At 31.0% G+C, this 12,511-nt stretch overlaps 1 protein-coding gene across 1 annotated transcript; it reads left to right on the top strand.

The window, feature by feature from the left end:
• Positions 1–494: 494 nt before the first annotated feature.
• Positions 495–12,311, top strand: LOC111715548 (chymotrypsin-like elastase family member 2A). Its single transcript, XM_023490904.1, has 14 exons — positions 495–593; positions 944–1,018; positions 3,079–3,193; positions 3,599–3,648; positions 4,314–4,391; positions 4,950–5,021; positions 5,374–5,433; positions 6,751–6,897; positions 7,532–7,571; positions 7,761–7,852; positions 8,185–8,314; positions 11,914–11,958; positions 12,025–12,065; positions 12,134–12,311. Exons 2-14 carry the CDS (start codon positions 953–955, stop codon positions 12,233–12,235), a joined length of 1,038 nt encoding a protein of 345 aa, XP_023346672.1. The 5' UTR covers positions 495–593; positions 944–952; the 3' UTR covers positions 12,236–12,311.
• Positions 12,312–12,511: the final 200 nt, after the last annotated feature.

Below are 12,511 nucleotides of genomic sequence, written 5' to 3'. Positions count from 1 at the left end.
ATTACATTTTTTTTTGTATAGGAAATTAACTTCCTATAAAATCCTGGATTGAAATGCTTTTTGCATAAGATTTCCTAACTGAGTCCTCTGCAAGTTTAGGGGACATTAGTTTCACAACGGACACTGAGTGTTAGAAATTAGCACAAATTGAAAGATTGGGCTTTTGGGATCCCAGCCCATATTCAGAGTAAAAGTCAATAATAATAAAAACCATAACCAACATTTTATTAAACATAAAAATAACATCTATTCCCAATTTTAAACTTTTTTAAAATCAAAATTATGATAGAAGTTTTATTTATTAAATCTCTCGACTGTTATACTCCATTTTCCTTCATATCCTGAATTTAAAACATTGTCGCGTTTTAGAGACAAAACTCACTTTCATGCTTTTAATTATAATTGGCAATTCAAACCAGACATACTTTCATGTACTCCTTTCTCACCAATAATTTTAAGGCTCTCTGGCTAAATTTGGCTTAAATACACTTCTACAAGTGTATTGGTAAGTCATCACTGACAGATGTTTTCATATAATCTTATAATTCTTCGTAATAAGACTCAGAGTCAGAAGTCTTGCAGATCATAGCCTGGTAAGTTCTTTACTTTTTACTCTCATCTTTATACTTTAAGCTTTAAAAATAGCTGCCAAAGTCTATAATATTTAATGATAAATTATACCAACTTATACGCACACAACTCCACGAACCAGTTAAAAGATAAAAATCAACCATTTACTAAGCATCAAATTGTCCCTCACTTTGAAGTAGAACCTTTTTTCCTTCCTCTGACTACATGTCATTTTCTAAATCTATGAAGTTTGACCAACAGTTTTGCCAGTTTTAAAAGTTATGCCAATCACATAAGTTTTGAACATAAACTATGAAGTCTGTTCTGCACAAAATCCTTAAAAGTAATATTTAGTTTAATTTGATGTTTTAAGGTCTTCAAGATGATAACCCTTTCTATTTTGTTTATTTTCATCACTGGCATTGCTGCGGAGTGCTGTCAGTCAAGGGTAACATAGAAATTTTGGTTGTTCTGATGGTTGAATTTAATTTGTGTATCAATAATTGTCAAAACAGCTGAAACGGCAACTCAAACATTTTTGGCTGGTAGAAGAAAAAGTGTCGAAATATATGGTTTAGAAAATACACCAATTTTAACAGAAACATCAATAAAAAATGACTAAATCAATAAATAACTAAGAATTAAAGAATCTATGCTTAACATTAGGTATTTGAGATGTTAATTATTTTTATACTTTTAACTAGATGTTGTCTGGACATCAATTCTGTATAACACTGATTTTTCTTCACAACAAATGTGCTCTACATATTTGTATTCATAATAATAAATTCATTAAACTATCAATTTTGCTATAAAAACAACAATTTAGGAAACAAACAAAATCAAATTGTTTTTAAATAATTAAAATAAAAAGGATTAAAGAATTCAAAAAATTGTTGACAAATGATGAACTAACTAAATAAAAAAAAACCCAAAAGCACCCTCAACTTAAGTTTAGTCTGAGCATGGCACTAATCACCTAAAGTTTAGTTAAGGGTTAAGCCTATCTCAATTCACATTTTCTCAGAATAACTATGTATGATCAATTTCAAATGTTTTTAAAAAAGAATTTTTTAGAATTAGACCAATTATGAAAATTTTAGATTTTTACAATGTATCAAATTGATTTTACCTTTTACTATATTCTTCATAAATTATTTAATATCCCTGATGATGACTCACAAGATCAAATAGTGTCTTAACAAAGGTTTTCTAAAAAATCGACTGTTTCTCCGGCCAAGTGATCTTTTAAAAGGAAGACTAATGAAAAGCCAAGAGGCTATTTAATTTTCACTGAAGTTACCTTTCAACTTCATCGAGTCGGGTCAAAATTAGGGATGATCTTTTTTAAAAGCAATGAAATCTTTTTTTAAAAATGATCCTTCTTTAATGTCTGTTAACAACCTCAATATGATAAAATACATTTTTATTTGGTCTGAAATTCTGAGGTCAGAAAACATTCAGGTTATTTTTCTTGAAAAAAAATCATTTAAGATGGCATTTAAAGGGACCATTCACTTATTTGGGTAGTTTCAGGGTAAACTAAACAGCCTATATGCTCTTGATTGGTAATAGTCTTACTTTTCAAAGACAGCTGTGGCCGGAGAAAAAGCCGATTTTTCGTTCAGAATTTGAGCGGAAAGGGACGGTCCCTCTCTATAGACACTATTTGATGTTTTTTTCAGTAACTACAGCCCAATAACATTTAAATTTATTATATTTTAATGTCATTATGTGTTCGTTATTATGAACTAAAATATGAAAACTTTTGATATTTGAGTTAGCAAGAAATTTACGTTTTTCGTATTAAAACATGTAAATTATGTATACAAAGACGACGTCTCTACGACAATCAATTAATCATTACTCGTATTTTGGTTCGTAGATTTTGTAGATTTTGTTCGCGTATGTGCACAATTTTTCATTTGCCATGCCGCGTTCAATTCAGCTTTTTACACAGGCAATACACAATTTTGAATGCGATAAAATAGTGTTATTTTAGAAATAGAAAGTTAAAAAACAACAAAAATTAAAAAATAATGACATTTACAATTAACGATCAGATACTACAGTTTAATTTCATATTCGAAATTTATTTTGATTCACAACATACTGAAAAAAACATCAATTAGTGTCTATAGAGAGGGACCGTCCCTTTGCGCTCGAATTCTGAACGAAAAATCGGCTTTTTCTCCGGCCACAGTTGTCTTTGAAAAGTAAGACTATTACCAATCAAGAGCGAATAGGCTGTTTAGTTTACCCTGAAATTATCCAAATAAGTGAACGGTCCCTTTAAAAACTTATCTTTCTTAAATTTATTGTCATAAGTTTCAGTTTTATTGACAAACAAATTTTCAAAAAACAATAGTTTTGTCATATTTTAAAAGTTCAAAATGAGTTTTTAAAAACAATTGTTTTTTTTCTGAAAATGAAACTTTTTTTTTTGGATTGGTTTGAAAACGCTTAAAAACCCTAGTCACAACTAGTAAATAATCTTATTGAATTTAGAGCATGCCTGATGGGGATACTTATTCCTTCTATAAAACCATGGAGCAATCTACTCTTGGCATGCCATCAGACTGTCTTGATGGTTGCATGTATACTAAGGATGGAGATGTATCAAGTATTAAACTTCTATATCATTCAATAAATTTGACCCCTACAAGGGGATAAAGCAAGGGACCATCAAAAGATCTTAGAAATTGACATATTATCTATCTATTTTTTTCTCCTTTTAACAATCGTTTGTTCTAAACATGTGACACTTAACTAAAATTCTCTTGGATCAAATAGTCACTGTTAAAAATATCAAATATTTATATCAAATATTAATTTTAAATATTATAGTGTTTGTAAATTCTTGGAAATTAAACCTTTAAAAAACATATTTACCAGTGCTGAGGGGGTTCCTACAGAGAAGCTTTTAAAAAAACAGGAAATTCTAGCCATTGAAGTATTTTTTAAGTTAAATTATCTTATTACAATATGAAAATTTAAAAAAAAAAACATTTTAACTGGTATGTTTTAGGAAAACTTTACTGTTTTGGAAATGGTCCTATGGAATCTCAGTGTGGTTCAGTAAGTAAATGCGTGTTAATACACTGATTTCAGTTAATGAAAATTTGTATAGGGTGTCCCACAATACATGGCAGTTGGTGAATAGTCTTCTTCCATTTACTACATTAGATATTTGCAGCTTTTTTAGTTCAAAAATTCTATTACTCAAATTTATTCAACTTTGAATTAAATGTTGCTAAAATAAGACTGCCATATTAATTTGGTATTAAACAACTTCAAACAAATCGGTAAACCTTTCTTTTTTTGATGCAAAGGTTGGACGGAGGACGGGTACAGGGCTAAATTTTATAAATTTGAAAAATTTCAAAAAGGGATAAAAAAGTTAAAAACATGGGCCACATGCTAATAATTTTCTAAAGTAAAAAAAATAGTCTTTAATCCTTTTTTCAATGTACTTTCATAACTTTTTACAAATCTTCCCTTGCACACTACCCAGGAAAGTGTGAAACCTACTTTTATAATGAGCATGCCTTGAAAAGCTGTATTAGGAACATGCATGTGCACTCCCCTATCTCAACTTTAAGGGCAAAATCAAGGGGGGGGGGGGCAGGGCAGAAAACAATGCCCAATCAGGATAGGGTTAACAATTTATAAAAGAAGACATCTAAAACTATTCACCATTATAGTCCTGTTTCATTGACCAATAATATGTTTATGTTTGCCAGTGTGGAATTGACAATTTTCCTAAGAACTCTAGGATAATAAATGGAGAACCTACAGAGCCACATAGATATCCTTGGATGGTAAAATTTTTATTATTTTATTCCCAACAATAGATTTGACTGGGTGGGTGAACAATGGTGGAAAATATTTTGATATTTCAGATATTGAGTCTTTGCCACAAACTTTGATTTTCTTTTTTTCATATCTTTGCAACCCAATGTTGTAGACCTCAAATATTTCAAACTATTAATTAGATGTTGGATGAAGTAAACTAAGTTTGAAATATCAAAATAATAATATAGCGATTGAAATATTCAAGTTTGTAGCAATTAAAGACATAAACTGTTTTCTTGTCACCAATTTGTTGAAATTTCCTCACCATGTTCCTGAGTAATTTCACTAGCCAGGTAATTTCAAAGACGTAAAGGGCTGTTAATCATGTTTAAAAACAATGAAAAAACATTGTTTATTGTTTTGTTTTTGATTATTCAAAACAAACCAACTTCTTATTTTGAATTCTTTGACAGCTGAATTGTCAATGAAAAATGAAAAAAATTACATTTTTAAAGATTTTTTATAAATATAATTCTAATTTCTTGATTTTACATAAATCATAATTACTTAAAATCAATATTCAGGTTGCAATATTTTTCATAAACGAGAATGGAATGCCACAATATATTTGTGGTGGATCACTGATTAACAATCAGGCAAATATTAATGATTTTTTCATAATTTTACATTTCTAAAATACGTCCTTATTCCATTTATTTGTCTGGTTTGTCCATTTGTCACATTGTAGCAAAAAGTTAACATTTTTCTGACATGCTTTTTGAACTTTTATTAAAAACTGCCTAGCACCCTTTAACCATGTTAAGGTTTTTTTTAATGAGTTTTACTTGAAAACATCCATCCCTTCCCTCCTTATATATAATAAAATCAGCCCAATCGGGATCTGGTCAAGGTTGTTTTTCTTTTAAAAAAGAAATAGTAACAAATGAAATACAAATTTATTTAGAAAATAATTAATTATTCACACGATCTTTTCTTGCTTTATTTTAGTTTATACTAACTGCTGCTCACTGCACTTATGATTATTCAAAAGAGAACCTTCTACTTTCTGTAAGTTTAAATTTTTTTATATAATATTTTTTCCCTGTACATTTATACTTGATAGTTTATCTAGCTTAATGAGAGTTTCCAATAAAAATTCTGTTGCTCACAATTTCTTGCAATTGAATTGCACAAAAATTGAGAACAATGAGGCAATTTAAAAATTCATTGTATTGCATGCAATGTAAATGCTTTGCAAGTAAATGTGTCTCAAATATGGGTACTGAAGCTAATGTCACCATATTGAAAAATGATCCTCCATTAAAAATAATTTTAACAATAATCACATGGCATTGCAGCTGTAAATCATTGACTGAACTTGAATGAGGAGATATGTTCTTCACTTCAAAAAATTAACATATTTATTTTCCTACTGGCTGATGCATCAGGGGCAAAGTAGCAACTGTTTGGTTATAATTAAAAGAGTTTCCTTTTGAGAAAATAAGATTTTAGATAAATCTGTAAAAAAACCCTTTAGTTTCATAAATAATTAGCTTTGAATCTAGACAAAACCAATCTCAACTAGGGCTGGGCACTAAGGGTGATTAATATTGGAATCAAGCCAACCAACCACCAGGGGGTTTCTGAGTTTTCACTTTAAAAAAAATATTGCAATCAAAAATAATCAAAAATGGTCTACATGGTTGCAAATTGAGGATTTAATATTGAAGAAATTTCCATAATGCCCACCCTCACAAAAAATATTTTGAAAAATTTTATGTTTTACATCAATTTCTTGGACATTTATGCTGAATTGAAATCTAAAGTGTGTTTATATAGTTATAGCCGATCAGTCCAAAATTTAATTAAATTTAAATTTTTTAAAATAGCGCTTTCACGTTTGAATTCAGCATAAAATTTCAAAAATATGAAATCTTTCAAAATATTTTTTTACAGCGATTTCTCTGATATAAAATTGTCAAAAATCACCCTTCACTTAATTTAGACTTTTTTCTAGCCTTTCATTTAAACCTTTGAAAAACAAATTTTTGTAGCCTAAACAAAATTTGAATTTTAGATCTGTTTATAACTTTACTGCCTTTGAGGGCCATCTCTAAAATAAACCGTTTAGAAATGACCAAAAATGGGAAACTTCAAGGGGCTTGGAAGAAAGTTAAACTTTTCCTTTGATATAAATGAATTTCAACCTCCTTACTTTACTCAGTATATCATATAGATAGTAATAATGCATGTAAACTCAGTTATAGAAAAACAAATCATCCCACAGAGAAATTAAAATGTCTTTCTAAATCAGAATTACTTACGAGTAAGGATACTTTTGGATCACAGAAATACAGAGCATTAATTAAATTTTCTTACATTTAGATTAGTGAACATAATATTACAAAACCAGATGGTGAATCTATTACAAACTTTTGTGAGATAATTAACCATCCATATTGGTCAAATGTTTTTGAAAAGGGGTTTGACATATCATTAATAAAACTGTGCCAGCCTATCGTCTTTACAGAGGTAAGGAATACAAGTACATTATTTAAATCAAGAAAAAAAAGTTTCTTAGAAGGCAGTTTACTTTTTAACAGTACAAATTACTTGCATCAAAAGAAACAAACTTTGTCAGCAATAATAAGCGAAGCGTAAGCCCACAGGGGGATTCCAAACCCAACCAACCACCCCCCCCCCCCATGAAAAAATATTTGTTCTAAATCTTTTTATTTTAAAACAAACTTTTGTTCCCTTTAAAAACCTAAAATCCAACTTTTTTCATTTCTTTTTTAAACCAAATGGAATTTTTTTTCAAATTTCTTCAACAATTGTTAACATGCCTTTTTTTTATAACAAAATATCAAACCAATTTCACAAATAAACTTTTGATTCACATTGAGATAGACTTTTTTCAAATCAAATTTTCAAAATAAGAAATTCACTTAGAATTGCAATTTTGAAACACCCAACTGTTTTTATGTATTACAGTTAGTTAATGATGGCATATAAAAAAATATTAAACATTAATAATTTGCTTTTGAAAAAAAGTGGCTTTATAAAACTTTATAATAAAAGGATTTTAGTAGAACACAGTAATTAAAAATAAAGGGAAAAACATGTACGTCATCATTAAGACGGACAAATGTCATACTTTGTTCAGACATTGTCCCCTGTATGCTTGCCCTCCATACAAGATTTAGGTAAACATTGTTTTAAAACTGTACAGTACAGGTTTTCTCATCCCAAAAATTCCTAAAACCTAATGATAAACAAAGATAGCAAAAATAGTACACATATGCAAAATTTAAAAGTTAGATATGAAAAAAACAGCTTGTAGTTTTGTGTAATCAATGCTAATCTTGTTATATTTTAACCTGTATGTCTGTTAGGAAATGAGTTTGAGAATATGGAGGCTATTGTTGCTGGGTGGGGACTAACATCAGAGGAATCGGATAGGACCAATGTTCTAATGGAGGTTAAGGTATTGACAATTATCTCCAGAAGATTCTGTTTATGCTTTAACAATCAGTCATTTAAAAAAATTTTAACACTTGTTTTTAGGAACAATTTTTGCATTCAATGGATTCAAATTGATGATAAGATTTTACGTCTTTTGATTTAGAGAATTTTTAATCATTGTTGTGTCTAAAAATCTGATTTAAAAATTCTTATGGTTTTAATTTTTCTGTGACATCGATCTATAGTAAAATGACACATTGTATTCATAGACTTTTTAAAAGTGTTTTGTTTCCATTAATATTGAATCTGCTCAACATCATTGTAATCTAAAATCTAAATGGAAAAATGTTTTAGGTAAAAACCATGAGTAATGCAGATTGCTGTGATGCTAGCAAGGGACGCAAGTGGACATGTGGTTGGGCTATGACTCTAATGTGTGCTGTAGAAGAAGGACCTAAGGGATCATGCAAGGGTGACTCTGGAGGTGGGAGGACTGAATCTTAGGCTTGGGCAATCTATTGATATTGGCATAGATTAATAACAATACAGATAGAACACTAGATGTTGTCTTTTCAAGATTTAAATGTTTTTTGTTCACAAAGGAGTTCCAATCAGGCAGCGTTGAATTTCAAGACAAAGAGGTAGCATTTAGTTATCTATCTGTATTGTTATTATTCTATGGTTAATGTTGACCAGCATTAATTTGTACGTCTAATATAACCTGAATTCAAATATTTAGAATCTTTAATTAGCCCATTAGTAACAAGACAGTCAATTTTGACCGGGTAAGGTATTTATTTTTGAGTGCCTTCATTCTTAAACCAAATGTCGTCCTGTTTCATTCCCGCTCTACCTACAGATATGCCGAGTATTGCCTATAGGTTGCAGGCATGTTACAGGTCGATATAGGATGCTAGAGTAGCTAGCAACAACGGCAAGAGATTCAAATCTGTGAAAAATTGTTTTTAAAAATTTGTTTATTTCTATGAAAAGTTTGCATTTGATGTTGGTTCTATGCTAATGTTACATTCAGTGTAAAAAGTTTATGTTTACTGCGCTTTTTTGACTTTTTTCTGTCCGGTCAAAATTGCCTGTCTCGGACCAGGTCAATTTTGACCGCCCGGTTGAAATGCCGATTTTTATGCACACACAGTGCAGTATTCAGCCCGCCCCCCCTATTATAGTATATTTACACACACCCTCCTGTATAGTATATATACACCCCACCCCCTGTATGGTATATATATACACCCCCTTTGTATCATATCTAAGTTACCACCCCCCTGTATAGTATATACACCCCCCTCCCTTTAAAGTATAGGGTGAGTCCAAAAAAAGTGTGATTTGCGTCGCCTGGTGCAAAATTATACCCATTTTTGCGCAACGGTCCTGTATGGTGTTTTTTCAATATTTTTTAAAAATTTGTAACTTTTGGTACTCCAATCCCCTGAAAAAAAATCCGTGAACCTTTTTTCTCTCAAAATCAAAAGTTAACCCTATTCCCGCTGGGGGGGGGTCAATTTGACCCCCCCCTGTAGTTTTTTTTACATAACTCAAAAAGTATTGGTCTGAGGCTGTTGAAATTTTCTGACTTTTCCTACATACCCAAAGCCCTCCCTTTAGGCCTAAAACCGGGCTTTAATACTAACTGCCTGAGTCCTCAGGCACACTGCCTGAATGAATGCTTTTTCCTGTAACAAACTAAATCTTTGTTTTGACCCACTTTCACTTGTCAGATTTTGATAAAATTTAGCTTTTTGGAAAGCCTATGACATAAGGAAACGGATTGCACAAGTTTTGCGAAAAAAAAATTGCAAATTTTTTGCAAACAACCTGTCAAAGGAAATTTGCACATTTTTAGTTTTTCTTGATTAAAAATCAGGTTATTTAAAATTTTGCAAACATTTTTGCATATTTGAAATGGCATGGTCAAGGGCTTTTCAAAAATGTATAATTTTTCATTTTTTGGGCAAATTTTTTTTTGCAAACATTTTTACTATATAACTGGATTTTGCGATAAAAAATTCAATTTTTGCAAATTTGCAAATTTTTTTGCAGATTCTAAAAGTAGAGCACAAGAGCTTTCCAATGATGTATCATTTGTCATATTTGGACATCAAACATGGGATTTAGAGGGGGGGGTCAAATTGACCCCCCCCCAGCGTATCCTGGTTTTCAAGTACCCCAGCGGGGATAGGGTTAAGAAAAGCAAAAATGTTTTAAAAAAAATTGAATCACAGAATCACAAAAAGATCGCAAAATTGTAATTAGAAAATTCGGAATTTTTAATTCTGGTCTATTTTTTAAGGAAAAAATTCTCTATTTCCTTTCTTCTTAGTATATTCTAAAGTATTTAATATACGTTGTTTAGTTGAAACCTTAAGAACCATTGAAAGACAATTTTTCCGTAAAAATTAGACTGAAAATTGTGAGTTTTCATATTACAATTTTGCAAATTTTCTGCGATACTGTGATCCAATCTTTATAAAATTTCAGATTTCGATAGAATAAATCTATTTACACATTTTTGTTTTTCTGAACTTTTGATTTTGAGAGAAAATAAAGTTCGCGGATTTTTTTTGGGGCCATTGGAGTACCAAAAAAAATTACAAATTTTCAAAAAATATTGAAAAAACCAGGAGCCGCAAATCACACTTCTTTTGACTCACCCTGTATATACACCCCCCCCCTTTATAGCAATTATACACTCCCCTTGTATAGTATATATACACCCCCCATATAGTATATATATACCCCCTGTATAGTAAATATACCCCCCCCCCACCCTGTATAGTATACATAAACCACATACCCTGTTTAGTACATACACACACCCCAATTTTGTCAGAGCCGAGCCGGACAAAATTGACCGTTTCCTGCTCCAGGCGGTCAATTTTGACTGATGCCGAGCCGGACAAAGCTGGCCGGGTTTTGTATCTCCACTACCCTTCATTGAAAAAAATCGAAACTTGATATCTACTCTATGGACATTATAATGGATTAACACTGTGAATTACAGCAAGATCAGAAAGAAATATTTGTCTCATCACTAGTGGGTTAGATGTTAAGTACATCTAGCTTTTCATAGCACACTAAACTAAGCTAGTAGAGTAGGACAAATATGCCTTTGATAGGCCAGGTGGCAGGTACTGTAAAAATTTAAACAGAGCCGTACAGGAAAGTGGTGGACCTGCACTTGCCACGCACCACTAATGCCAGTACAAGGGGTCAGTCCAGTTCAAATTTTAATTGACTCTTGTCCACGGTGAAAGGTACTAAGTATTTGAATTCAGGATACATTGGACACGGTAAGCTAGGTAGGCCTAGTTAAAAATAATATAACTGCTAACACTATAAAGACTGGGGGTCTACGTATAGCAAGGGGGGGGGTCCTAATCCTCCCCCCAAGAAAAAGGCCTTAGAAAAAATGTAATAGGGTTAAAATTCATGTTCATAGCCCAATTTATTAAGGCCAGTTCATTAAAAAAAATTAGACTGATTATTTTAATTGTTTGGGTTCTGGAAAGGGCTGAAAAGATGTCAAAAATAATCATAAAATGTAAAACATTTCTTTTTTGTTTTAAACAAATGTTAAAGTGTGACACATAATTCTACATCCATTTTTCAATGGCTTTTCAAAAATATTGTTTTGGATCAGTAGCTTTAGTAAAAAAAAGTTATAGGCCATTTTAGATTTTTTTTCACAGACTGAACTTTTTACTGACCTGTACTCTACCATGTGCCTTTAAAAAAATATTTTTTTAAAGAAATCCTTTAAACTTCTATTCAAACATCCCCCCCCCCCTTTCCCCCAGCTAGTTTATGGTTAAGTCAAAATTTGTTTTATGATGCATTATTCTAATTTGAAGGGGAATCTTGTGTATTGAGGATTTTAAGATCAATACTTGATCTTGATCATTTGTTAATCTGCAGATTAATTTGATCTTTCTTTGATATCTACAATGTAATATAAGCTTGAAACTGAAAGGAAAAAAATTAAATGAAAAAAGTAAGATTGTAAAATTTGTTAAAAGACAACATAAACAGACGTATGAACAAGTATGTAATTACATTCCTTTTTAGGACCCTTAATTATTAAAGGCATCACTGGAGCTTTTACTCAGATTGGTAAGGTTTTTTTTTTACTAATAAATAATATATAAAACTTATTAACTTTTACTATTTCTTACTAAGGAATTGTATCATTTGGACGGGGGAATCAACGTTGTACTTCGGTGAGGCTTAATTAGAGCATAGATATTGGTTTGAATACTAGTACAAGTTTTAGATTTCTGTAATTAAGGATGATTTCCCTGGTGTGTATACTCGGGTTTCACCGTACTTGGACTGGATTAAAGAAAACTCTAAAGTTAATCATACATCTTCACCATCTTCTGGTCAATAATTATGAGAGCCAAGATTGGTGAATTGTTTGTTATCATTGGTGTTTTAATTGGTTTCAATAAATTCGGAATATCTTATATTTTTATATCCAGATGAGTCTATAAAGACGACCTGAAACTCTTAGAATATGACACAATTCCAAGGCTGTAGTAAGTTGTCTGCCTCAATAATAATCTTTTTATAGCATCTTTAAGGTTTGGATAACGAAAGAAACAAGTTTGAGTTACAGGGAATCATAAATATAAGAAAACAGATAGTACATGTTCCGTACAGTCGT

The sequence above is a fragment of the Eurytemora carolleeae genome, unplaced genomic scaffold (genome assembly GCF_000591075.1).
Source record: "Eurytemora carolleeae unplaced genomic scaffold, Eaff_2.0 scaffold1819, whole genome shotgun sequence".
In the NCBI taxonomy this organism is placed as follows: domain Eukaryota; kingdom Metazoa; phylum Arthropoda; class Copepoda; order Calanoida; family Temoridae; genus Eurytemora; species Eurytemora carolleeae.
This window is presented reverse-complemented; position numbering and strand designations above follow the sequence as displayed.

Coding starts and splice junctions, on each gene's coding strand:
- LOC111715548 (XM_023490904.1), top strand. CDS start 953: ATGATAACCCTTTCTATTTTGTTTATTTTCATCACTGGCATTGCTGCG. Junction 5,022..5,373: donor GATCACTGATTAACAATCAG/GCAAATATTAAT, acceptor GCTTTATTTTAG/TTTATACTAACTGCTGCTCA. Junction 8,315..11,913: donor ATGCAAGGGTGACTCTGGAG/GTGGGAGGACTG, acceptor ATTCCTTTTTAG/GACCCTTAATTATTAAAGGC.